The sequence below is a fragment of the Amphiura filiformis genome, chromosome 5 (genome assembly GCF_039555335.1).
Source record: "Amphiura filiformis chromosome 5, Afil_fr2py, whole genome shotgun sequence".
NCBI classification, from domain to species: Eukaryota; Metazoa; Echinodermata; class Ophiuroidea; order Amphilepidida; family Amphiuridae; genus Amphiura; species Amphiura filiformis.
In genome coordinates, this window is record NC_092632.1 from 62852186 (window position 1) to 62880178 (window position 27993).

A 27993-nucleotide genomic window follows, 5' to 3' on the forward strand; every position below is an offset into this window, starting at 1 on the left:
AAATAAATATTGGAATATTTTAAACATGTTTAGAATGTCATAAAGATCATGGCATTTAAATATCAGCTCAATTGGAGCATTTTTGACAACTTGACCTTTGACCCCTTTATGACCCCTTAATGACCTTAAGTGAATATTAAAATATTTTAAACATGTTTAGAATGTCATAAGCATCATTGCATATAAATTTCAGCTCGATTGGAGCATTTTTTGGTTAAAATGACCTTTTTTTACCCCTGTGACCCCTTGGATGACCTCTGATTTTAGGAAATATTTTTATTATATTCTTTACTTCTTTCTCTTTTATTTGACACCACTTGGGGGTTCATACCTTCGTGGCATTTAAAGATATGTCCATTTCAGACCAAATGGTTGGTAAGTAAGTAAGTAAGTAAGTAAGTGAGCAAGTAAGTAAGCAAGTAAGTAAGTAACATACACTCATATAGGCTGATACCATTTCATGGTTCAGCAAAAACCCAGGAAATGACTTATATTATAGTGGCATGGGAGAATGTCAGCCAGTCAGAACTCCCCAGCAAACACAACACGTTATCGACATCATTCGCAAAAGGTTAGAAAATGTTGCCAGAAAATGTTTAAATATTGGGTTATTTAAAGGGTATATAAAGGGTATAAAACGTTTTCATGACATTCAATAACATTTTTTGATAACTTACTGCAAATATTCTAACATAATGTTATTTAAAGGTTATCAAAATATTTTGCATAAAATGTTTGCAAAAATATTTTACAATAACATTTTGAAAACATTAAAAAAATATTTTTTTGTAGCGTGTTATGGCAATGCACTCCTGTTTGGATGCAACGTAAAAGATCTTGCTCGTCTACAGCGCCTACAAAATCGGGCGGCTCGCATAGTTTACCAAGTTCCGCGCCGTCATTCTACATCCCCTTTGTTAAACTTCGCTTCACTGGTTACCGGTTGATAAACGAATTCGATTTAAAATTATTCTTCACGTATTCAAAGTGCTAAATGGACTATCACCGATATATCTCACTGACTACATCGCTACTTACATTCCACCTAGGAAGGGCCTTCGCTCTGAGCTTGATATTACTCGCCTTGTCATCCCCAGGAGTAAGAGAAAAATTGGTGATGGTTCATTTAGTGTGTCTGGTCCAACCCTCTGGAACCAGTTGCCGGCTACACTTCGCACTGCTCTCACAGTTGAATCTTTTAAAAAGGGTCTTAAAACGTATATTTTCTAATGTATTTTGCTGTTGTATATTTGTAAAGTGCAATGTTCATATTTTTGGTATTGTGCTATATCAAGCGCCGTTGTTATGTTATGTTATGTTAAAATATAACGTTTTAAAAATGTTTTTGTGTTTGCTGGGTCTTTCCCCCAGTTGCCCTCTCCCTAGTAAAAACCCAAAATTACGAAAATGTCCACTTTTGGCTGCAATTTTGTGCAAAATTTGCTGACTCCCCCCCCCCTGAAATTCACTATGCCTTCCATACCTCCCTCCCCTGAAAAAAAAAATGTTACTGCCACTGCTTATATAAGTAGACTCATCAAATTCAGGTGTAATGTTAATTTGAGTTGTAAAACCTCATTTTTACAAAACCTTGAGTTTTTCATTATGTTCATGTTTTTTCATTTCCTATCATACATTCATTAAGTGGTCAATCACACTCTTTGAATTTGAAAGTATTGGTCACTAGCATGTTAAGACATGTTCAGAGGAGTTTTTCACATCTTTTTATGATGCCCTTTATTTTGTCTGAACATGTTTTTGATGAAGTCTGTATAATGACTACATCTGTGTTCCATGTGGAAATGAATGCGCTATTCAACCTTGAAAACCTATTGGTTATTATCTTGATGAACTAAAGTACCTTTTGGCTTAAGTGTGAATTAGTGTTTGTTTGTATCAGAGGGGAGTATAAGCGCCAGCCGGTCATAGGATATCAAGCATCAGTGGTTGCGCCAGGAGGGTGGGCATGGGGGATATGCCCCCAGTCAGAACTCTTGCCTTCCCAGTAAAAATCCAAAAAAATTCCTGGCATCGCCACTGATGTCAAGTTAGGACACCTTGCATCTCCAAGTTGCCAAATTGTTACTAGTGGCTGCGAAAATGTTAAAATTTAGGGGGACGAGTTGAGACAAACATATTTTTTTTTAAAGTGGGAGTAAAAACGTTTGCATTTTAGCCCAAAGTGAAGGTGAATTTTGCTATTTGATAATGTTAGCCTATAAAAAACATGTGTTTTTTTTTTTGGCGGGGAGAGCTAAAAGGAAGACTGACAAGTACACTGACAAGGGAGCATATAAATCAAGTTAGCCAAAGTGTACAGCTCTGATGAAACTGACAGATTATCAAGATGTAATCAGCATCAATTGGTGAGTTAAATATCTTCCACAGGGGGAATATGAATTTCAAATGGAATGAACACGTTAGCAGCTCCATTTGAAACACATCCTCCCTCAGTGGAAGATTCAGGTTGAATCTTTCTCAGAGGGTGTTTAAAATTCAAATGGAGCTGCCTAATGTGTTCATTCCATTTGAAATACATACTCCCACTGTGGAAGATATTTCCAAAATCTTCCACAGGGGTAGTGTGGATTTTAAATGGAATAGCCCAAATAAGAGTTTTAACCTATACAAGTTTGAAAAGAAAACATTTCCCTTCGATCTGGTCACCTGTATCGTATTTTATACTCATTCCAGGCTACTATATGTACATAGAGACAAGTGGCATAGCCAAATTTAAGGACGCTTACTTACGAAGTAGATGGTTTGATCCTCCACCTCCAGAACATAGCAACAAAACATCGGAGTACTACCAGACATGCAAGGTATAATTAACCCCATGAGATCTACCTGCCGATTGGCCAAAAAGAAGTTTTCATTATCAATTGGCCTAATCAGCAACATTGTTAGAATAATTTCACCACACAAAAAATTGGGGTGAATTATATGCAAAGCTCCATTCTGATTGGTGATTAAAGTGAAGATATTATGTAATTGACCAATCAGAGGCAATGTTAGATTGGCAGGTAGTGCTCAAGGGGTTAAGTAACTTCTCATTTAGTCATGATAATATTAGGAGTCCTTATAGTCGGACTTCACCAAAAATATTTGAAATTTGGGCAAAAATCATGCTTTTTTATGAATTTTGGACAAAATTTACCATTTTAATTGAAAATTTCTCAAAGCTAGTCGAAATTTTAAAAAATACCAAAACAGGTCCTCGATATTTTACTCAAGAATTTTTTGTTACGTTTCCCGAAAAAAATTAGGCAAAATTTTTTTTTTCTCCAAAAATGAGTATTTTTGCCTAAATTTGACCTCACAGATGGATTCATCAAGTCTTTTTCTGCCTCCGCCAGGAGGTAGTTTGATTTGAAATTGACACCTAAAATGCAGCACATTGCGCGGAATGTAGGCCAATTGTACAAATTGATATTCTGACAAGTACTCTAATTTCCGCCCAATATCGAGAGCCCAATATATATCCCCCACCTCTCTACGCCATACATAAATTAAGCCTATCGCCATTTCCGAATGTTCAAAAAGGTAATCATGCTTCCTCGGCATGTGCAATAAATTAGCATTAAAATTAATCTTATTCTATAGGGATTCTAGAAACACCTAGCACGTGGCGCCAATGGTGCGGGTCTATCAAGTTCATGAATTATGCATTAGAATTTTTTCAAACTCATATGTTGTATAATTGAAGACCGAATTAAAAAGACTAGCTTGCGTATACCGTCCCGTCAACCAGCAACCAATCACGGCGCGCCTTTGTCATGACGTCAGGCGCAAACTAGTCTTTTTAATTCGATCTTTAATTATAGGTTGTAACCTCAGCGCTCATCAACAGCTTTATCGTTGAAGGCAAGATGGAAAACAGTTATGCTGTGACAATGGGAATACACATCAAACAAGGTTTAATTTCATGATTACATGAAATCTGATTATCAATGGAAAAACTTTGGCTGGAGAAGTTGAAGCTGACGTTCATGGCGACACTTTGGATGTGATAATTTGACATCATGGATTGTTTTGTGCAAAATTTGAGGTATTTTTGTGCCATTTAATACGCGGTGAGTCAGCAGGCCGACTGGCATGCATGCTAGGCTCGACTAGGCCGCAATCATCGTGCATGCGTGTCTATCATGGGATTGAAAAGACCGGCTAGCTATTTGATTTCCCTGCATACGAGATGTATGTGCTGTAGTGCCGTGTTCAACGTACACACGGCATGCCATGATCATGATGATGTTTGCAATGTATGGTATGATCGCCTAGCGCGCCTATGGCGGCTTCATTGCTATACTAAAGTATTGCAATTTTATTGCGTTGATATAATTCGGAATAATTCTTTTTAAAGTATTTGCTTCCCCAATTCATGCGTGGTTGGTCATGTTGGTGGTATGTAGGCCTATGTCAGTTTTTTTACATTCTACTGAGTACTGTTGCAATATTTTTGCATGCATATACCCATGACCGTTTCAAGACTATGACTGACAAATTTGCTTTTTTGTTTATAAAATAAAATGCAAGAATCATCTTTCCCACAATACTTCTTACAAACAAAGTGTTGATATTGGCCCTTTCGATGCAAAACAAAGCACAAATGAAGGAAAGAAAACAACACAATAATGTTTTTGATTTTTATTCAATTACACATATACAAAAAAAAAAGTAATGGCCTATGAAAAGACTCCCCCTAAATATAATAATATTAATATTATTTTAGTCCTGAATACAAAATATAATAAACAACCATAAAAGAATCTGATACAAAAATGTGTTACTCTGAAACGTTACAATCGTAACTTTCAGTCAAAAAATCCACAAGAAACGACTCTTGATATACAACTTAGGCCTATATTTAAAAAAAAGAAACGGCTGCCTGCATCTGGAACTCTTCATATCTGAAAGGTCTTATTTCATACATCAGAATTATCTGCAAGATTGCAAGATGGCTTTAGGTGACCGTGGCCCTATTGGCTAATGCACAAATTTAGATTTTCTTTCTATTTAAATAATACTATAGTATGTTAAAACTTATGCCCTGTAGATTACATTCGGTTCTTGAGATATGGCCTGTCAAAATGGCGCGAAACCAAAACAAAAAATTGGCAACAACTAACTTTTTATTTTCTATATTTATGACAAGTCAAATTGACAGATGATTTTATAATTCATGCATGAATTATACAAAGTAAAGATTTCAGATAATCAGATACAATTAAAAGAGCTATGGTACTGAGGCATGGTACATGGGTAGAACACACACTATACTACAAAATTACGGTTGCGTTTTGGCAAATTTCAATTTGCATAATTAATTAGGGCCACTTATTAGAAAAGTTGATTAGGGCCCTAATTAATTATGCAAATGGAAATTTGCCAAAGGCATCCATTTTATTTTGTAGCCGATCAGAACATTTTACTTTGTATAATACTTGCATATATAATTAGAAAATAAGGCCTACCTGACAACATTGCATAACAAAATAAAAGAAAGTTGTTGCCAACTTCTTGGTTACGTGCCATTTGACAGGCCATATTTTGGTAACCGAATATCCGATTAAAATAAAAAATTTCAGTTTTGTAATCAGGAGAGAATGGGCTCACATATTTCAATCAGACAAAAATCTATATCCAATAGCGTTACCTTATAGCTAGCATAAGTGTCTCCTTAACTAATAACAAAAGCTGCCCACTGGTATCTTGGAGGCATTGTCTTTTTTAAAGACATTTCTTGTTCATCCTAAATATGTATAATTTTATATACTTTAGATAAACAGGTTAGCAGTTATGAGGCCCAAAAGTTTCCATAATTCCAGGGTTAAGACACAGTGTCTATAGAGTCAATTGTTGATTAATTTTGCTAATGCTAAGAGTTTGTTGGTTTGTATGTATGTTTTAAATCTGTACAAATTTCAAGTTTTAAGCAAACTCGGCTGCAGAAGAAGTGTTTTTAAACACTGCTTTTAACAAATTAAATTAATTTATATGACTTTTGTAGTATTTGTGACTAATAAATCTTAAATGAATAAGCTACGCATATGTCTAAGTGTTTTTAAACACTGCTTTTAACAAATTAAATTAATTTATATGACTTTTGTAGTATTTGTGACTAATAAATCTTAAATGAATAAGCTACGCATATGTCTCTGTGGAAGATATGCATCTTTCTCGAAATACTCTTTCTTCATCTACAAATAACATACTTCAAATATTTGAATGAGTAATGACTCCTGAAGAGGATTGTGATACCTGCATGTGTACTGTCAGTATCACTAGGATCCACAACATGCTCATCTATCAGGGCACAGTTCTTTAACGCTAATACATTTGTACATTCATTGAATGACCTTTGAAAATTTGGGTACACAAACTCATACTCTGCAACTTGAGGTCAAATTTTGCACTATGATTGTTTAATTGAGGTTATTGAACTATGGCGTTGGGATGAGGTCATTGTGGTCCATAGTGTATAAAAGTAGACTTGGCCTAAAAGTCCTTGTGACATTTTAAGAACATAAAAGACTGGTAGTCAACATTGCTATGGTTCAATGGAAGTAGGTTATACATAAATTACACTTCAAATGAAGCACCATAAATTACCATAATTTGGGGCGTTTAATTTCATGATCATGTATAAGATACAGACTACTGGAATGGCAGCTGTCTGCCCAGTATTGGTTGTCAATTTTGTTGTCAGTACTGCCACCATCATTATATAGCTTGATGGAATGCATGCATTTGAGAACAAATCGGAAAATATATAGAAAGAGATTCACCTGAAGCTGGTGCCACATCCAGTGTCTGCACTGGGGGTCATTTGCTTCCCCCATTTTCCCCACTTTTGAGGCAAAATTCCCCAACTTACATAAATTTCCACTTTTTACAGCAATTTGTCAATTATGCTCCCCCTGAAATTCACTTTGCCCCCCCATGCCCCCGAAAAAATTCCTGGTGCCGCCACTGGCCGCATCTCATGTTTCAAACAAGTTCCCCATTAAAGGGGCACCTTGTGATCCACAGTGCCAAAAAGTTCATCAGAAGCTTAGGACTATAAAATATTTGTGTGCATAATTCCTTTTATATTTTTGGGCTGCCGAAGACCCGAAATTACAACATAATGGTCTATTATAGAGCAATATAATAAGTAACTCCCAAATTCAATGTCCTAATAAATTGAAATTTTGGATGTGTTTTTTATGAATATCTTTTGAACCAAACCCTAAAAACAGGATGCTAAAATCATGAAATGCCACTTTAATGTGCAGTTTAATTGTTTTATCTTGTGAATAATTGCCTTTTTTTTCAAGGTAAGATTTGCTTATCATTTGTACGGAGATCACATTGGGCCACTGAAACTGTACCTGATTCAGAATGTCACTGAGGATTCAAGTTTACTCTTTACCGAATCATCAGAAAACAGCGATGAATGGCGTACTGAAGTTGCAGTTTTACCATCAACTGTCACACAGAGGTTAGTTTAATTTTATCATAATTACATGTAGTTGAAGTCAGGACTGCTGTGGGGGATGGAGGGACGGTGCTTGTCTTTGATGGACATATAAAGGATCACTGCATGTATTGCACATTTTGTTTACAATAAATTGAATACCTAAGTGGAAGAAGGGCCAAACTCCACTTTTTTACAAAAATAGGTTAGACCCAGCAATTTATTGCCAGCAGACTGTTCTTCCTTGTGTGTGAAAGATGAGCCACAATCCAGTCTTTAAATAGTCTTCCACGTACACTTAACCATGAAGTTGGGCCTTTCTTTTACAAATATTGGAATAAAGTGGAGTTTTGTTTATCCATGAAATCTGCTTTTCACTACAATAAACTTTCTTATTAACATAGTACATGCTTCAACTTGTGCAATTAATAGATAATTAACAAATTTATGTAGTTATTTATAACACATCTGTATGGAACTAGCACTTGTAGTATATTAGTGGAAGAAGGACCCAACTCCAGCTCATATTAAGACTTTACTGTTGCCATGGAAACATCATATCATTTCACATGTGGTAATATATGTTCATGTATTAAAGGTCCCCTGAAGATGAAAACATTATGTCTCTAAAACTTTTCCAAATATTAAGTTTTTTCTTAATATCTCAAAAACAGTTTTGATAGAGTTGGGCCCTTTTTTCCACCCAGGTATTCAATTGGTTACTATGTTATATTTTCAGATACTATTTACAGTTTGAAGGGCAACGGATGTTCAGCTTTAAGGGTGATGCGGCAATTGATGATGTCTCATTGAGTCCACAGTGTTTCTTCATTCCAAAGCCGGTAACCACACCAACTAGCATGGAACCATCCACAAAAGCTGCGCAGACGACACCAACTCAAGCGTCACAGACTACGAGAATGGAATATACAACAGGTGAGTCTCATATGGGCCATTCAATTTAAAATCCACACTACCCTTGAGGAAGATTTTGGAAATATCTTCCACAGGGGGAGTATGAGTTTCAAATGGAATGAACACATTAGGCAGTTCCATTGGAAACTCACCCTCCCTCTATGGAAGATACAGGTTGAATCTTTCTCAGGGGTGTATTTAATTAAAATAAAGCTTCCTTTTATGTTCATTCTGTTTGAAATTCATACTCCGGGGCACTCCAACTTTGGAGGTGGCGTGTATGTAGGGCTGTTAAGACCCCCTTTTTCAGCATCGCTGTCACCCAAAGACCCCATATTTTTTTACGAACACATGCTCTGTCACCCGAAGACCCCCTATTTTTCCATTTGATCTGTCACCCAAAGACCCTTACAAGTTCAATTTGAACAACAACTTTCATTTATCACAGATTTTTTACTTATTTTGAAAAAACAAAGAAATTTGAAGCCATTTAGAACTAGAAATTCGATTTTCGAGGTTTCTGTGGCGCTTTTTCGGTTCTCACCCAAAGATTCCATTTAATAAAAAGGTCATGCTCTCACCCAATGACCCCATATTTTTTACATTTTGCTCTCACCGAATGCCAAAAATCATGCTCTCACCCAATGACCCCATATTTTTTACATGTTGCTCTCACCGAATGCCCCTTAGTGCAAAAGTGCCAGCCCTACACCTATATCCATTTCAAATTGAAGTGCCCCCAGTTCATACTCCCTTGTGGAAGATATTTCCAAAATCTTCCACAGGGGTAGTCAATGAATTTTAAATGGAAAAGCCCATATACAGGCTGCATCAAAGTGGACTGAATAAATTCCTTTTACACAGACAGAATTTTATTCACGATTAACAGTTTTGTCTATCATGGTCAATAGACATCTTCAGAATGATGATGGTTGATCCTCACTTCCAGTTAACTGGATCCCGACTCTAGAGGGTATATTTCCAGTTAGGAGGGAAACGTATACTTGACCTTAAAGAGGTGGACCCCTCATTCCTATTAATGCTGTTGGAGTCCTCTTCTCCTGATCTATATGGATTCTTTAATGTCTATGAAATTTGCATCACACTCCTCACTAAGTTGGATTTTGTTGAACAGCGTGATCTGCTATAGCCAACTTCGACTATTCACTTAATGGTGATTGTTTGTCTTATTTGTAAGTCTTATTAAGTCATTGTAAATAGATGATCCCATCCTGACTGGAAATACACCCTCTACATTCGGAAACCAGCAAACTGGAAGTGATATTCATGACCCCATGCCAAAGAAAATGACAGCCCCCTAAATAATATAAAACTATACAAAATTCTGGTCAGTGTATCTACAAATTTAAAAAATGGGAAATGTATTTGACTATATTCTTTTGTTTATAACAATTTCAGAAGAGCCTTCATTCCCAGTTGGCAATAGCACCCAGGCTTACTTCTCTAGCTGTCAATCAAATGGGGAAGATGGACCAAATCAGCGAAATGTGATTCCAGCTATAAGTATGAGGACCTGATTGTTACTGTGCTTGATGGAGATATGGCAGGGATTCAAGTATGGGTAGTACCACAGTCAGGACCATATAGGTAAGAAAGCTGATGGACAGACCCTGGGCCAGGGGAGGAGGGGGGGATGTCAGTTACATGTATGATGACCTGATTGTAATTGTGCTAGGGGAGGAAGGGATATAGGAATAATATGATGACCTGAACTGTACTTAAAGGAGGTATGGACAAGTATGGGTAGTACCACAATCAGGACCCCCCACACACACAATGGACATTTATTGGCTTTAAGATGCATTAAAAGGTTGATTTTGTCCGCATTCTTTTGAAATTTTAAACATTTGATATTCCGTGAGCCTAGGAAGTTTTTTGGAGGGATATGTACATTGCATGTGGCAAAATTGTAAACAGTCTAACTGTAATGGGCTATTCCATTTAAAATCCACACTACCCTTGTGGAAGATTTAGCTTTAGCTTAAGTCTTCCACAGGGGGAGTATGAGTTTTGAATGCAATAGACAATTGGGTAACTTCCATTTGAAATACTCACACCACTTGTATAGATATAGGTAAAGCCATAATGCAAGGGAGTATGACTTTCAAAATGACTAACCCTGACATATTACATTTGAAAATCATACTCCCTCTGTGGAATATATTTCCAAAATCTTCCACAGGGGTAGTGTGAATTTCAACTGGAATAGCCCAATAATATTAGACCTGTAATTGTATTTCTGACAGCATTTCAGCTAGAGGAGCCAGAGGAGGAGCTGGTGTAGAAAACCCTGGACCTTCCCATGGTGCATCAGTAGAGGCTACCTTTAACCTGACGCAAGGAGACTTGATTTATGTATTAGTTGGTCAGGAGGGAGAAAATGCTTGCGATTCTGTAAGTATGGGAGTAGATTGGTGATATATGATATAAATGTTTAAGAATGGTAAAAGTCTGAAAATATGTGGAAAATTGCTCCAATATAACTACCTGTTGGCCTACAGATTTTAAGAGGTTCAAAGACCTGACAGGCAGTGGAATGTTTTCGGGTCATCAATTTGGATGGAAAAGTCAGCAAAGTAACATGTTCGATTGGAAAAGAGCCTATCACGAATGGGCTCCATTTCCTAAACTGCATACCGGAAGGTATGTATTACCATTACCTAAGCCTATATATATGTTCTTTCCAGGATGGGCTTCATGTAGGTGATGTATGCTCAGGCCAGATTGATGATGAGACCAGACAGAAGTACGACACCGGTGGTATATACGCTGGGGGTGGGGGGGGAGGAGGAGGAGGTGCTTCATTCATTGCCAAGGTAAATAACAACATATAGTGTATTATTGGTAGTGCCAATGTTTACCAATAAGGCATTTGAGGATAATAACTTCAATGACATTATAAATTTCATGTTGGCTACTGTTCTTAATATTACCTAGTATTTGCTTCATTTCGAAATGTTTGTGAACTAATCTCAGATATATAATCAACATCCTTTTGGACTTAAACCTGTGGCTGCATGCTTTCACAATAATAGCAGTGCTTGGTTAGTAAAGCTTCTGTAAGCATTGCCAAGCATCCATTTATTGTTTTGTTTCTTTTTGCATCTTACGTGGCAAGATTCTTATTTGGGCCACCTGCACAGGTACACCGTTGCCAAGGTACCGGGCTACCTACAAAGTACTAATGCTGCTACTGCACAGGGCCCACCAGCAGGAGTACTGCACTGGTACTTTACTGGTACGCCGCTGGTACTGCACAGCACCAGTAGTTGGCGATGATGTACCTGTTCAGGCGGCCCTAGGAATCTTGTTGTGTACACCTTTAACTGTGATAACCCTAACTATCGGGCCTGAAGCCATTAGGCCTAAAAAAGAAATTATTTGCTTGTCCTCCACCGATCGACCCTCATCTGGAAAATCGGGAAAAGTTTTTTGTTTGTTTTACTGTACAAATGAATACTGACCCTAACTTTGGAAATTACAGAAATTTTTTTTTTCTTTCAACATTTTGACATCCTGAAATTTTTTTTTACAGTTTCTACATACTTCCAACCTGTTTTAAAAACATGAATGAAGTGGTATACAGTAGAGAAATATCCCAATTCACAACTATTTGAGCTATTTATTAAGCTAATTAAAGGCATACAGTCATGTTTTGGCTATGACCTTTAAAAAATATTTAAAAAAAATAATCCTGACCGACCGACCCAATTTTGAAAAAAGTTTTAGAGGACAAGCAAACTTTCTTTTTTTTTTTTTCCTTAATTAATAGCTTCTGATAATATAATTGTTGTCTTAACAGAGAGATCCATCTACAGGGCTATTGATACCACTACTAGTAGCTGGAGGAGGAGGAGGACTAGCCTTTGGTCGCATAGAAAACCAATCCAAAGCAGACGGCAAAGTAGAAGAACCTGGTCAAGGATGGAATGGAAATCATGGAGAAGGTCGAGATGTCTCAGGCGCAGGTGGTGGCTGGAATGGAACAAGTACCTTGACAGCAACCGGCATATCCTTTTTACATGGAGGCAAGGGTGGTCAGGAATGTTACCAGGCTGCTTATGAGAGTCTATGGGATACAAGAGGAGGATTTGGTGGAGGAGGTGGAGCTTGCACAAATGGAGGTGGAGGTGGTGGATATACAGGTATGTATGGGACTCCATAGGTGTGATTGGTATAGTTTGAACAGCTCGTAATAGGTGGGAAATGTTAGGCTTTTACCACTAAGCCGAAAAGTAGACCCATGTTAAGAGTGCTATTAGATCACCTGTCTGGTCTATATTTTGTGTGTTAAAGAGAGTAGATAAAGTATAGGACTTGAATTAATAATTTGTGATGCTTTTGGCGAGGTGTCACAAGAAAATTCTCAAAATACAAAATTTTGATATTAATCCGCAATGTTATAAGTCCCACCAATTACGAGCTGATCAAAGTATAGGTGGGTGGGTAGGGATCCACAGGACTACAGTAAAAGGCACAATGTGTACTTTACAGGTAAATGGGCAGTATTATGTTAAGATGCCAAATGTGTTATCAGGCAATAAGCAATAATACAACAATTAAATAGTACAGCAATTTGTACAGGATTAACCGTAATGCCTCAGATAGGGAGGGTGAAGTAGGTGGTTTAATTGAAAGGTAAAACAATGAAATGAATGAAATCAGTTTCATTTTTTATAGTAAAAGGGTTTCTGTGTTACAAGGGAGCAACAGGTCAAAACATCATAGAGCACAAAAGTCTGAAGTTTGTCTGTGTTCTATGCTTGCATTCTATTTTGTACTTGTACTATTTTTGTTTTGTTTTATTTGCAAATGAAATGAATAAAAACTTATCTTTTTGGGCATGAAATACAAGAAAAAAAAAAATGTCTGAAGTTCACCCACTTGATAACCCCAAAAAAGTGTATAGACTCCCTGATATTTGTCAAAAATTGCTGAAGGCTAAGGCTATTAAATTTTCTGTCAAAATTTGTCTGGTTATGTTAAGGTTAGTATGGGCAATTACTCTATACTCACTACCATCCAGGTTGGTACCACCACAGAATTAGATAAGGAGAACCGGGACTCCCTATACCGCAACATACAATCGCGCCATCAGCTATGGGGAGAAAATTGGAAGTATTCGGGTCCTTGCAGACGCTGCGCGATGACGAAAGAAAACAATTCTGCTTCTCATCTGAAGCATCTTGGTATCATGTGCAGGTCGCATCAAGTGCGTCTCTCAAATGCGCCCATCAACCATGTCGCACTTGCTTGACAACGATTGCCTCAAGCGCATTCCGAGGAACCTAATACTCCAAATTTTTGCTCCATGCCTGTTTCAAGATGGCGGTCGAGTCCCGGTTCTCTCTAATTCTGTGGTTGGTACACATATAATGAAGAATTTTTTTAATTTAATTTGTCTTTAAAATGGTTGATTCATTATATTGTCTTTATTTCTTAATACAGGTGGTGATGCACCATTGATCAAGTCATTAGAAGGCAACGGTGAAGGTGGCACCTCATTTATTCATGAGTCTGGGATATATGTTAATAAGAAAACTGGTAAGAAATTATAAATATTAATGAAATATGTACAGCCTGGCGAGGTTGTATGATAAGGTATGTTAGCCATGAGCTGCACTTTGTTACATGAGTATGGACTGTTCTCAAAATAATCAGAGGGTGTATGACTGGAGTGGCGTACTACATTGCTCCATACAGCTATATCAAATTGATGCTCATGTGAGCATGTATTGTCTTTCCATATGCTGGAGCACAAAACATTTGATCTGAACAAGTGGTAGTAATAGAATAAAAATCCGAAAGTTAAATTGCTAGGATCTTATTCATATTCTTGTCATACTACTCCCTATTCCAGAAAAGTTATCAGGGTGCTAATTAGGGAAGGTACAGAACTTTTGAACAAATCCCTATTAAAGAAAAAGAACAAATCCCTATTAAAAATTATCCATTAGGCAAAAAAAAAAAAGCTCACGAGAAATTAAAAACAATTTTTTTAAAAAATTTTATTCCGACTTTTTACATGGTATTTTGAGAAAAAAGTCTGATTTTCGCCGATTTTTTCTGGAAAAAACTATTAAAAAAATAATTTTGAAATAACAAAAATTCCGCATTTCTTTTTTTTCAAATCGTGCGATTTTACAAACGTGCGCGCAAGCTTTGAGACAAACCTTTTTTTTTTTTTGCCTTATTATTTGTTTGTTTGTTTATGTGTATGCAGTCTTTGAATTATTTTTTTTACCTTGGAGTGCAATTTTGCACCCCATCTTGAAAGTTGTAGTGCAATTTCATCTGACACAAAGCAATTTGAAGTGCAGTCTCAGACAATCAACACATAAAGTCATTACCATGCAGTATAACAATTTTGCCCCACACTTTTAAAGGTGTATTGCAAGAGGCAAATTTTGAGGTGCAAATTGCTCTGCGATAGGGCTTATTTCGAACAGTGTGTGGGGGTGTGTTTGTTGTTTATTTCCATTATTTTTATTGTCAGATTTATTAATAGTATGAAAAGTATTTTCAAAAGAAATAATTCATTCAATTTAAGAGAGATATATAAAATAAAGTTACTGCAGTCAATTTTCATTTCATCAATCAGTGTCCCACATCAAGTTTTGTAGTGACATTAGTGCTTTTACACAGTTGCGAGTCAAGCGTGCCCTTGTACATGTGTGTACACATTCTGTGGGATTCGGTTAGCATCCACAATTTGGTTCTGCAAGCAGTGAAATATGTACCTATGGTACAACCAAACTTGATAAGTGTAGACTTAACTCCATCTTCTAATGTAGAATATAGTCATTGTCATATATTGTCCTCATGCAAGTGGAATCAGTAGCGCGTTGCTATGATGTTGACACTGGTGCTGGTGCCAACACGGACAATTCTTTTGGTGAGATGCCGCGCAAAGTAGTGGTCACTTTTTTGGCAGACGGTCGTTCTTCTGGAAGCAATTGTATCATTGAATCAAAGAGTTTTAGTACATTGCTGCCAATTTCATCTGATAGAATTCCTGTAAAATACAGACTGACTTCCATCTCATGCATGTGTCTGCCATATGAGACATAATCAGTGCCAGGTCTTCCTTTAAATCCTGGTGCTAAACGCTTAACAAGATACTTTTTATTGGCAAATATCTGCCATAATGGTGATGGGATAATACAGTAAAATATCAGTCCCATGGAGAAGATGTCTGCTTTCTCAGTGTAATGCTCATCATACACCTCTGGGGCCATGAAATACTCTGTACCGCATCCAGATGTCAGGTAGTACTGTAAAACTGCTCCTTCATAGTTACAAGAAGCTAACACTTTGGCAAGACCAAAATCACTAACTTTGGCATGAGGTTGCTGGTCATCGTCGATGCTTATCATGATGTTTGCAGGCTTCAAATCACGATGTACAATGCCACTGGCATGTAGGAATGCAACTCAGAAGAAATCTCAACCATGAATCTGTGTTTGATATCTCTACCAGGATTCTTCTCTATGACATAGTCATTGAGTGTTCCCCCATTGCAAAATTCCATCTCAACCCATAATTTGCTGTCTACAGAAGCAAAAGAATTGCGATACTCAACAATGTTTTCATGTCCACGGACTTTCATCAAAGCCTCAACCTCCTGTTTCCATTCTCTCTTCTTTGCAGCTTTTTCATGATCACGTACTGCGCTAATATCAATGACTTTCAAAGCACAGTCTCTGGTAGCTTTGTACACTTTGCCAAACGCATCAGAACCTATTTCTTTGCCAAGTGTGTACTCAGAAGCCATTTTGATGTATTGTGAACATTGATGTGGAATATTATATTATGTTGATATATATAGCTAGCAATTGCTGTTTAATATATTACATATTTTATTGCTATCTGTTGCTCAACAAATGGTTTTCAGCTGGAATAGTTCATTGCAATTACATGTAATGTGGCATGATGACATCATTCAGTTGATTTGCAATCAGCAGCATTAAACCAATAGTGTAGTAGAGTGGTGTGACAAGGCTGGTTGACACCTTATAGTAGCTAGGGCAGTATTTAAAATTTGACTTACATTTGGTGACCAAATGTGTGAAGACAAATTATTTGGGTATTAAAACAATCAATTTAAAGGCATTATGTTTTTCGGTTAGAGGTCGATAGTCAAAGAATCATTAGTCTGAAACCCAATAACTTGGACCCGTTTAGATTAGGGAAAAGTCATCGTACTTCAACAACGACTTTTTTGAAGTCGAGTTCAGTCGAATTCAGGTCTAAACAGGTACAATCATTGTTCAAGTATGACTGAAGTTGAGTTTAGAAGTCGTTGTTCAACAATGCTCCCGAGGTTCATTAAGTCGAATTCAATTTGACTTTGTTGTGGTTGAAGTGCGACTTTTCCTGGTCTAAACAATCAGTCCAATTGAATTTGACTTTTTCATGCATTTTAGGCGCTAGCACCCTCAAAGCAACACATTTTGATGTATAGTACAATTTTTTCAAAATTTGTTATACTTTTTTAATTTTTCCGCCCATTTTTCTTTACTAATTCTTTTTGACGCCCCTTCATTTTTGCCGAAAAAGGAGAGAAGGTGAAGAAAGAAGTCACTTGGTACCCCCGGGATTCAAACCCGGGACCCCTCGCATGCCACGCACACAATCACCGACATGTAGCTACAGAGGTTTGGCTGCCCCGGGCAGCAATTCCCTGGGTATATATGACGTAGGCTGATTGCGTCATCAAGTCATGTGGAATGCATGCACGCAGAGTGGTTTTAATAGGGAGCTTTAGTGAGAGTCAGTTGGGTTAGGGTTAAGGAGGCCTAAATCTAGGAAAAGCATGCATATTAACCCTAACCCTACCCATGGTTTTTTTGCTATCGAAAGTGAAAGAAGAAACGAAAAAGGAGAGAAGGTGAAGAAAGAAGTCGCTTGGTACCCCCGGGATTCGAACCGGGACCCCTCGCATGCCACGCACACGATCACTGACATGTATGGCTACCGAGGTTTGGCTGCCCCGGGCAGCAATTCCCTGGGTATATATGACTTAGGCTGATTGCGTCATCAAGTCATGTGGAATGCATGCACACAGAGTGGTTTTAATAGTGAGCTTTAGTGAGACTCAGTTGGGTTAGTGTTGATATATTGGTTGATTGTGTCACACACATTATTTGTCTTGCATTGTTTTGCACCCTTCAAGTGTGGAGCATTGAGGCTGTCATTCATGTTAATCATTGCATTTGTTAAACCCTGGTGAAGATACTGATGTGTAATATATATCAGGTTGGATTTGTCATAGCCAATTAAATCTAGAAATTATATTAAAAACAGTTGCTGCAAATGTATCCAGAAAGACAGGGGCGGATCCAGGATTTCGAGAAAGGGGGGGCACTCCTGAAAATTATAAAATGTAAGAAATGAGCGCGAAGCGCCCATCCCGGAGCACTTGCGGGACGCATGGGGGGTGTCTGAGGGGGGATGTACCCCCCGGATGTACCCCCTGAGAAGTGAGAAAAATTTTGGAAAATGAAGACCCAATTGAAGCCATTTGGTGGACCATTAATTTGTCACTATTATTGTGTAAAATTTTTGTTTGAAAAAGCCTAAAATTTGCGAAAAGACGACCCAATTGAATCATGGACAAGTTTTGACTTCTTTTGTATAAATTATTGCATTATATGTACCCATAAAGTAGCGTGACATGGGGGGGTCTGAGGGGGGTGCCCCCTCAGAAGTGAGAAGCTTTTGCAAAATGAAGACCTAATTAAAGCCATTTGGTGGACCATTTTGGCACTATTCTTGTGTAAAATTTGAGTTTCAAAAAGCCGAAAATATAAAATTGGCGAAATGACAGGCCAATTGAAGTCACCTTTTTGTGGCGCCCTCTACGGAGGGGCCACAATATAGGCATTACTTTGTGAAAAGCTTCTAATTTCACTCTTGCTAGATTGACTTCATAATTGTTTTGCTAAAATTATGCCCAGCTCAGAAATAAAACCACAATTTGCTTGGATTTTATTTTATTATTGTTTTCTGATATGCACAGGATAAAATGGCTAGCGTATCTTCTTTGTTTAAAATACAAAATTAGGATTTATAAAAACACCAAATAAATCCTGACCTTTGTATGCGTTCAACCAGTTTACCGTGTGCCTTAGAACCCGATAGACGGTGACATTTGACCATACACTAGGATCCACAACATGCTCATCTATCATGGGAACAGTTCTTAAACCCTAATACATTTGTACATTCATCCTTTGTACACAAACTCATACTCTGCAACTTGAGGTCAAATTTTGCACTATGATTATGTAATTGAGGTTATTGGACTACGCCATTGGGATGAGACTCTTGTGGTCCATAGTGATAAGATCTTAAACTGATGGCTTTTGTTTGCTAATTACCATAGAATCTAGCTACTACCTCCATGATTGGATTAAGTAAATAACTAAATCCTGTTATCTACCCAGCAATGTTTGCTTAACAAACTGTAGTGTAGGCCTACTAAATATGACAGAAAAGGCAAACAGACAGAAATTTAGAGTTTTAAATTAGAGAGTTGACAGGAAGTTGTAAGAGTTAAATTGTTATGGATATGATTGGTGTAAGCGCGAAAATGTTGAATGCCAGATCAAAGTCATCCGAGGTGAATTAAGTAATGTCAATCACAAATTGTTACAGGTCATTTGAGGTGGACTAACTTTATATTTGGATTGTCAGAACACCTTCCCCAATCAAACACATTTCTCTTGCATTTGATCATCTTCTACTCTTCCCTAGAAAAATCATTATAATACCAAATCTACACACCATGGAATTCACCATATCACGTCGAAGTTCACATTGGGCGCCACATTCCTTTTTTAAAGGAATTTTTATTTCACTGTTATTGTGTAAATTCAGAGTGCTGGGTGTGAAATACAGAAGCGAAAATGGGCAATTGTTTATATATGCAGGGGGTGTCTGAGATGTTCCCCCTTCGAAGTTTAGAAATTTTGCAAAATGAAGGTCCAATTGAAGCCATTTGGTGCATCATTTTTACACTATACTAGTATATCATTGCTTTTTTAAACAAAAAAGGGCCCAAACTCAATTTGCAAGTCATTATTACATGTTTCTTATTTGCAATTTTGATTTTCTGATTATTTAACCCATAATTAATCAAATTTCCAGCCGCATTCTTCATTAACTTGTGGAATACATCTCTTTTGATGTATTCCACAAGTTAATTCTTTTTTTTTTTTCTTTTCTTCTTTTCTTTCCTCCTTCCTTCTCTTTCTTTTCTTCTTTTTTGGATCCGCCACAAGGGGATTGGGGGGGGGGGGGGGTCACGGGCCGGCTGCGCCCCCCTAAATCCGGGCATGCAGAAAGAAATAGTGTCAAAAAGTAATTTCTTAATTTTTCTATTTGATGATCTGATGACAGAAATACATTTTTTCGTCAATTTTCAGGTGAGCATGGCGGTCTTGGCCAAGTGGTTATTGTTTTATCGATCATATGTCCACCGGAGTGGCAAGTGTCAGATGATAAACAAACTTGTGTTGGTAAGTGTCTACCCTATACAACTGTGTAAATTAATAATCTGTATGGTAATTGGCTGTTCCAGTTAAAATCCACACACCCCCTATGGAAGACACAACCTTAATCTCCCACACACATATGGGCCCTCACACTACCTGTGTGAAAGATTAAGGTCATGTCTTCTATAGAGGGAAGGTGTATGGATTTCAACTGGAATTGCCTAATTTATTACCAATTTGAAATTAGAAGCATAAAATTGGCCATGGTGTTGGATGCAGATCGGAGGAGTCATGTGGATGTGATAATGCATGTGTCCATATGATGTGAAAACCAAGGATGTGTACCAGATGATGCTTTTCCCATAGGATTTCTTGTAATTATCATCAACAGCACCCTTGAAATCAAACTTTGATATGTGAGAGTCATTTATAGCCCCCTAGATGATCTGCTATAATTGTATTGGCCCAAACATCTCACCTCAAAGCAGGCCCGTACGCAGGATTTTTTTTGGGGGGGGGGGGTGCTGATTTTGAAAAAGTGGACTTTTTTCCAAGGGGGGGGGGCGATTTTGTGAAAAGTGGACTTTTCCCCCCAAATTTGGCCCTTTTTTGACCAACAAACCGTAAAAAACATGATTTTTTTGCTGCTTCGCTCGCAAATTCTTAAATTTTGGGACTTTTTGTATACTTTTGCAAATTTGGGGAGGTGCGGTCGCACCCCCGCACCCCCCCTGCGTACGGGCCTGCCTCAAAGGCATCTGCAGATAGAGCTAGTGCTATAACAGCACCTCATGATTTCAAAAGTCCATGATATTGTACATTCCATGTTTACACACTGCTCAACAGATTTAATATACAATATCAGGATTATAGGGGCTACTCTGTATGCTAATTTGGGTTCAGTTGTCCAAACTTCTTTGAGGGAATGCTAAACCCTTAAAGTAGGAGGTGGGGGCATGGGTCTCAATTCTCCCAACTGCGCAATTTTTTTTGCACGCTTCGTGTGCCATGTTCAGATGAGACCAGAATGAAATTATTAATTGTTGAATCAATTTTTTTTCATCAGGGTGCTGAAGAATATAAAAAGTATGGGGGTAGGGGTGGGGTGTGTGTGTAGGGGTGTGTTCTTCATTATGAACTACTTTTAAACCATTGCTGTTGCATTGCACCCATTTTTACTAAAGCCCCATACATTTTCCTCCAACTATAGGTGCATTAATTTCCACCAACTGACTAACAAAAGTGGGGAACATTTAAATATCACCTGACTTGGTGACCTTTATCCTCTGATTAAATGACCGATAGGGGGGAGAGGGGTTGTGGCCCTGGTCCCCTTTGTGTATGCTACTGCCCCCATAATGACAAAGTTGATCATTAAATGCACCATAAAGTTTTACCAATTTGAATTTGTGTTTTTCTCTTCATCCAGCACCCCAACAACCGGTCATAGGTCCCCCATTACCAGTTGCTGCAATTGTTGGGAGTATTGTGCCAATCATTGTACTCATCATTCTTATCATAGTATTCTTGTTACTAGGTAAGTTTTCAAAACTTGTTTTATGCTTTTCTTAATTTGAGCCAATTGTCACTGGTTTAGCCAATTAACCAAATTATGGCCAACCTGTAGCAAGAACCATGAATTTTGATGTTGTCCTATACATTGAATTGTTTAAAGAGTTCTGTCTTGGGTTTTGAGAAATCTTTATCCATATTTATACCACTTTGCACAGAAAATCTGACCCATATGCCTGAGACCCAGATTTTTGGCAAAATTTAATAGCCCCCCCCCCTAGTATTACATTTTTTTGGAAAATTTTAATTTAGACACCATTTAGGTGAAATTGGGATATTCTTTTTCTCAAAAATAAAATTACTCATTTGTATGCCAAAATGTACCCAAAAAGAGAGGCCATTGGTACACCAAAGTGAGATGCATATTTGCTGCACATTGCCATGATTATGGTAAGGGGGTGTGCAATAATTATGAGCCCTGGGAGGGTAAAATGGGGGGGGGGGAAGAAATTTTTGGTGAACCGAAAGAGGGGGGGGAAGCAATTTTTGGCAAGCTGAGTGGAGGTGGGGGAAGCAAAAAATGGGTGACTATTTTTCAACTCCCTCTCACCCAATGACCCCCTTTTTGTTTTACTGAACTCCTTCTCACCCAGTGACCCCCTTTTTTTGTTTTCCTGTCACCAAAAGATCCCCTTTTTTCACAAATTTTGAGCAAATTTCTGATAATCTTGCGTACTGAATGACCCCATTTTTTCATTATTTTTCTTCAAATTTTTCAACTTTTTTCAAATTTTGTTGAATTTTTGAAAATTTTGTACCAACTTTTATATCATGACCCAAATTTTTCCCAGTCTTACTGAATGACCCCATTTTTTTGGTCAGATTTTCCAGTCTCATGACCCAAATTTTTCCCAGTCTTACTGAATGACCCCATTTTTTGGTCAGATTTTCCACAGTCTCATGGAAAGACCCCCTTTTTGGGACCTTCTTGCTGAAAGACACCCCTTTTTCGGTGTATAGTCTCTCACCAAAAGACCCCAAGAATGAACTGCTGTCCGCACATCCCCGTCACTTCCAAAGTCGAGTGCCCCCAGGGGATAATTAGTATACATTGGTCTCATATTGATAATATTTTTTGCCACACAATAGTGTACCGACGCAAATCCAAACAACTCAAAGATGCCGAGCAGCGCATGAATACGGCAGACTTCCGCTTGACGGAGTTACGTCATAACGTCAATGTAGATTTCAATCCCTGTTACTCACTGGGTGAAGGTAATATCAAGGTGGCAGATTTGAATGAAGTGCCTAGAGAGGATCTAACACTAACAAGGTAAAATGATGTGTGGCATCATAAAGGAGAATGAGTCACATGTCAACAATTTTCAATTAGAAGTTTTTACATCATTTTCTGGCAGTTTACGAATGCTACATTTTGATGCAAACCCCTTCAAAATCGGGTATTTGGTTACCGAGTTATGAGCAATTTATCAATAGCTGAAAGCAAAAACGCTGTTTTTGTAAATATCTTAAAAAAACAATAAACGATCATGTCACCTATTAAGAAAAATTCCCTCAGGATCTGAAGATTAAAGGGAATACATTGAATTTCAACACCCAAAATGTAACACCAACTTATCAATATTTTGATAGAGTATGTAAGTTATGATTAACCCCCTGAGCACTACCTGCCAATCTAACATTGCCTCTGATTGGTCAATTACATAATATCTTCATTTTATCACCAATCAGAATGGAGCTTTGCAAATAGTTCACCCCAATTTTTTTTGCATGGTGAAATTATGTTAACAATGTTGATGATTGGTCCAATTGATAATGAAAACTTCTTTTTGACCAATAGGCATGTACTTTTCATGGAGTCAAAAACCATGACTCCTGCTTCTGAATTTGACTCCAAACTGTTTTCTCTTAGGCCTCCAAAAATATGTTTGGTTGCCCATCCGCGACCAACTGCAAAAATTTTGGGTCGTTTTTTTTTTTTTTTTCAATCACTTCTTTTTAAAAGAAACCCTAACTTTTGACAGTATCATTTTATATTTGTTATTACCCATTTTATTTATCAAATGCATATTTGATTAAAAACTTGTCATCTGAAGTGGAGGAACATAGAGCACCCATCAATTTGTGGCCTTTTTTGGCAGCAAACCGTCAAACCGAAATAAAAATATTGATAAAGTTGTATGAAGGGAGGGAGGGGGCTAAATTTTTTTCTCCTAGCTATTCTCTTTCTTGTGGTTTCTTTACTGGGGATGTCAGTTATGAAATGAAATTACTTATGTTTATTTTTAGGATTTTGTCTATCTTTTGATTTGTTCCCTTATATCTAATGAGAAAAGAGATGACAAAACCTTCCATATTTTGTTTTTCAGTGCTCTTGGCCAAGGTGCCTTTGGGGAGGTCTATCATGGATTATTTAAATCACCAGAAGAGAAAGAAGATCTACAGGTTGCTGTCAAGGTAATTGACTCAGTTTGGTTTGGGTAGAGCTGTGCCTCCAATAATCAGAAAGTGGACCCATATACTAATTTTTTTAAAGGACCCATTATTATTACCTGAGGTCCAGAATTGTGTACCAAGTTTAACACTATATCGAAAATCTATTTCATCCAGTTGGGTGAAATTGGTGTATTTTTATACCAAAATTGACCTAGAAAAAGGGGCATTGTTATACCATAGGCCCGAATACTGATGAGACCCATATTTGCAGCACATGCCCACATGGTCATTTGTACTGAGTACCCACTTTATTGTTCTTGTTTCTTCATAGGCATCAACAGCATTTTTAAAGTTTGAAAATTTTTCAGTTTTGCAGAAATTTACGACATGGAATGGTCTACGTAAAATCAGTATGAATATCTTTATAATTAAAGACAGAGATAAAAACAATTTATCGCGTCTGATGTCACTGTCAATTACGATCCTTGATTGGTTTACACAGGTTAATCAGCGCGTAAAAGGAAGACCGATCTATCTGGTGCTGATCGGAGAAAAGGAAAGCAGCAAATGGCGAAAAATTACGTACTTTTACAAGGCAAAAAGCAGCTTTTCTAGGCATTGTCGACATGGTGCCTTCACCAAAGAAAGTTTCCTACTATAAAGACCTAACTTTTGAGATGGTTTGCATGTCGAAAGGTGCAAAATTAACAATAAGGCGCCCGGTTATAAATCCGCGTTCAGCAAGTCATCATCACGACACTTGTAAACAAACCGTGTTTGAGTTTGATTGACAGGTGACTTCAGACGCGATAAATTGTCTTTATCTTTGTCTTTCATTATAACATCTTCGATTTCTGTAAAAAAAGTAATCCTTACACTGCTGACACACAAATCACATTTTGTCTCCACTTTACGCAGACCCTCCAGGAGACGGCAACGGAGACAGATGAGCAAGACTTCCTGATGGAGGCACTCATCATGGGTAACTTTGACCATCCTAATATAGTGTCATTAATTGGTGTCTGCTTTAGTCAACATCCAAGATTCATCCTACTGGAATACATGGCAGGAGGAGAACTGAAGGTGTTCCTCAGAGAATCAAGACCACAGGATGTGAGTTGAGATTATGCCATTCCATTTAAAATCCACACTACCTCTGTGGAAGATTTTGGAAATATCTTCCACAGGGGGAGTATGAATTTCAAATAGAATGAACACATTAGGCAGCTCCATTGGAAACTCACCCCTCTCTCTGGAAGATATAGATTGAATCTTTTTCAGCTGGTTTATTAAATTTAAATAGAGCTGCCTAATCAGGTAGTGTGGATTTTAAATGGAATGGTGACCAGATTAATTTTTAACCTGTTTTATATGTATATTTATGAATTTCAATTACCTTATTTGCATATTCTATTCTTTGTATTGGCAAAAATTATTTGCTAACCGTTTATTGTGGTGACCACCTTAATTACAAAACTGGATAATTCTACAATCCTGAAAAAAAAAAGAGTTGGCACACTTGTACTTAGCAATTAAAATATGTGCCCTATCGAAATTGGATAGGCTAATGATTCATTCATTCAATGTATGTAAAGCACAGACTCCCCCTTGTATCTCACCATTCCCCACTCCCCATCTTTCAATGTTGGAGGGTCTCACTGATGACCTGCCGACAACTTGACTTTGTTCAATATTGAATTGGGGGAGCGTGGGCCGAGATACACCAAAAGAGGATCGGCGCCTGACTCGGTGTATTTTTGCAGAGCGGCGCCTGACTTTGTGTGGGTGCCGAGCCTGCGACGGTTCGCTATAAGGACCGTTATCTCTAAGGTTCGCTATCCCTAAGGTTCGTTATCACTAATTACGAAAAAGGTCCACTATACCTAAGGTTCGATATCACTCATTTTTAATAAGGTTCGGTATTTCTAAGGTTCGATATCACTAATTTTAAATAAGGTTTGATATCTCTAATTTAAAAAAAGGTCCGCTATCTCTAATTTATTGAAGGTTCGCTATCTCGAAGCTTCGCTATCACTAATTTAAAATAAGGTCCGCTATCTCTAATTTTAACAATCCCGGTATCCCTAAGGTTCGCTATCTCTAATTTTAAATAAGGTCCGCTATCTCTAAGGTTCAAGCTATCTCTAAGGTTCGCTATCACTAATTTAAAATAAGGTTATTTATCTCTAATTTTAAATAAGGTTCGCTATCTCTAATTTTAAATAAGGTTTGCTATCTCTAATTTCAAATGAGGTTCGCTATAACAGTCCTTATTTAAAATGAGAGATAGCGGACCTTATTTGAAATTAGAGATAGCCGACCTTATTTAAAATTAGAGATAGTGGACCTTATTTAAGATTAGTGATAACGAACCTTAGGTATAGCGAACCTTAATCGAAATTAGTGATAGCGATCGAACCTTAGAGATAGCGAACCTTGATTAATTAGGGATAGGGAACCTTAAACAAAATTAGTGATAGCGAACCTTAGGTATAGCGGACCTTTATTGCAATTAGTGATAGCGAACCTTAGAGATAGCGAACCTTCAATAAATTAGTGATAGCGGACCTTATTCAAAATTAGTGATAGCGAACCTTATTTTAAATTAGTGATAGCAAACCTTATTTAAAATTAGTGATATCGAACCTTAGAACTAGCGAACCTTATTCCAAATTAGCGATATCAAACCTTAGAAGTAGCGGACCTTTTTTTAGGTATAGCGAACCCTTTTCTCTATTAGAGATAGCGGGATTCTCATCTCCATAGACTTTACACGTTAGTGATAGCGAACCTTAGAGATAGCGATCCTTAGAGATAGCGGGATGTCACGGCCGAGTCGCGGCGGCGGTGACTCGGCGCCCCCTCTATTGAAAATTCCTGGATCCGCCCTGTCCATGATTGAAGTGATGTTTAATACATATGTCTGTGTAATCATGTTCATTGCTGGCACCCGATATTATGCCAAATGTAGCGAAAAAGAGACCACAAAATGTATACTCATAAATTGTGAAATGATTATACTGAACAATATTAAGCTTATGTAGCAAACTTTTATTGAAACATTTTCTCTCTTTATCATTGCAGGGTGAGCCATCACCATTACAGATGTGTGACTTGTTACAGATAGCCTTGGACGTATCTCGTGGATGCGAATACCTTGAGTCCAAGCATTTCATACATAGGGATATTGCAGCTAGGAATGTATTGTTGTCATCTAAGGATAGTGGCAGAGTAGCTAAAATTGGTGACTTTGGGATGGCAAGAGATATATACAGGTAGGTGAAGACAATACACTGTTACCAGTGGCCAGCCCCAGGAATTTTTTAGGGCGGCATTGGGGGGCAAAGTGAATTTCTGGAAGGGGGAGGGCAAAATCAACAAATTTTGCGCAAAATTGCAGCAAAAAGCAGTCAAGATTAGTAGGTAAATTTTCACGGGAAACTTTTCTGGACATGTGACCAATGCGTATCAATGTGAGTGTAACCTCGAGCCTGATCTCTGACCCCCAGCGGTGACCTCGCTATTCAAGTCTTAGTTATTTTGAATTGGAATAGTATTTTTGGCCGCAGTTTCGATAGAAATTTGTGCATTGCAAAATTATTGAAAATCATACAATCTTAATTTCTTCACAATATCATCAAAACGTAATTTCAAAAATATTTACCTACGGAAAAAAATATTTATCTACGGAAACTCTTGTTATAACATTATTAACATCCGACGAGAAATTCTTCCTATTCAAATACATTGGAAGAGCACCCGCTGTGCTCGGGGTCACATTCCATAATGCTCATATGTCTGCGCCCATGGGTGTCACGTGTCCAGAAAATTTTCCTGTGACAATTTTCCTATTAATCTTGACTGAAAAGTGGAAATGTTTGTAATTTTGGGTTTTTACTGGGGTGCAACAGGGGCAAGAGTTCTGACTGGGTGCAGTTTCCCCCATGCCCCCACCCTGCAGTGCCGCCACTGACTGTTATACCAACAATTCGCAGACTTACAACTTATCATAACTGAAGATTTTGTTTTTATGCCTCCACCGGAGGTATTATGTTTCCTGGTTGTCCGTCCATCCATCCATCCATCCGTCTGTCCGTCCGTCCGAGCTTGCGGGTGCAATATCTCGGAACTGGT

General features: G+C 37.7%; 1 protein-coding gene across 1 annotated transcript in view; it reads left to right on the forward strand.

Moving 5' to 3' along the window:
- Positions 1 to 27993, forward strand: part of LOC140152322 (leukocyte tyrosine kinase receptor-like) — an 85334-nt gene that overhangs the window by 52213 nt on the left and 5128 nt on the right. Inside the window, 15 exon segments of the mRNA XM_072174625.1 lie at positions 2695 to 2822; positions 7317 to 7480; positions 8196 to 8392; positions 9791 to 9871; positions 9874 to 9979; positions 10639 to 10786; positions 11080 to 11208; positions 12195 to 12537; positions 13841 to 13936; positions 19822 to 19914; positions 21320 to 21427; positions 22552 to 22735; positions 23793 to 23880; positions 24778 to 24972; positions 26944 to 27134. Coding sequence (XP_072030726.1) covers positions 2695 to 2822; positions 7317 to 7480; positions 8196 to 8392; positions 9791 to 9871; positions 9874 to 9979; positions 10639 to 10786; positions 11080 to 11208; positions 12195 to 12537; positions 13841 to 13936; positions 19822 to 19914; positions 21320 to 21427; positions 22552 to 22735; positions 23793 to 23880; positions 24778 to 24972; positions 26944 to 27134 — 2251 coding nt within the window.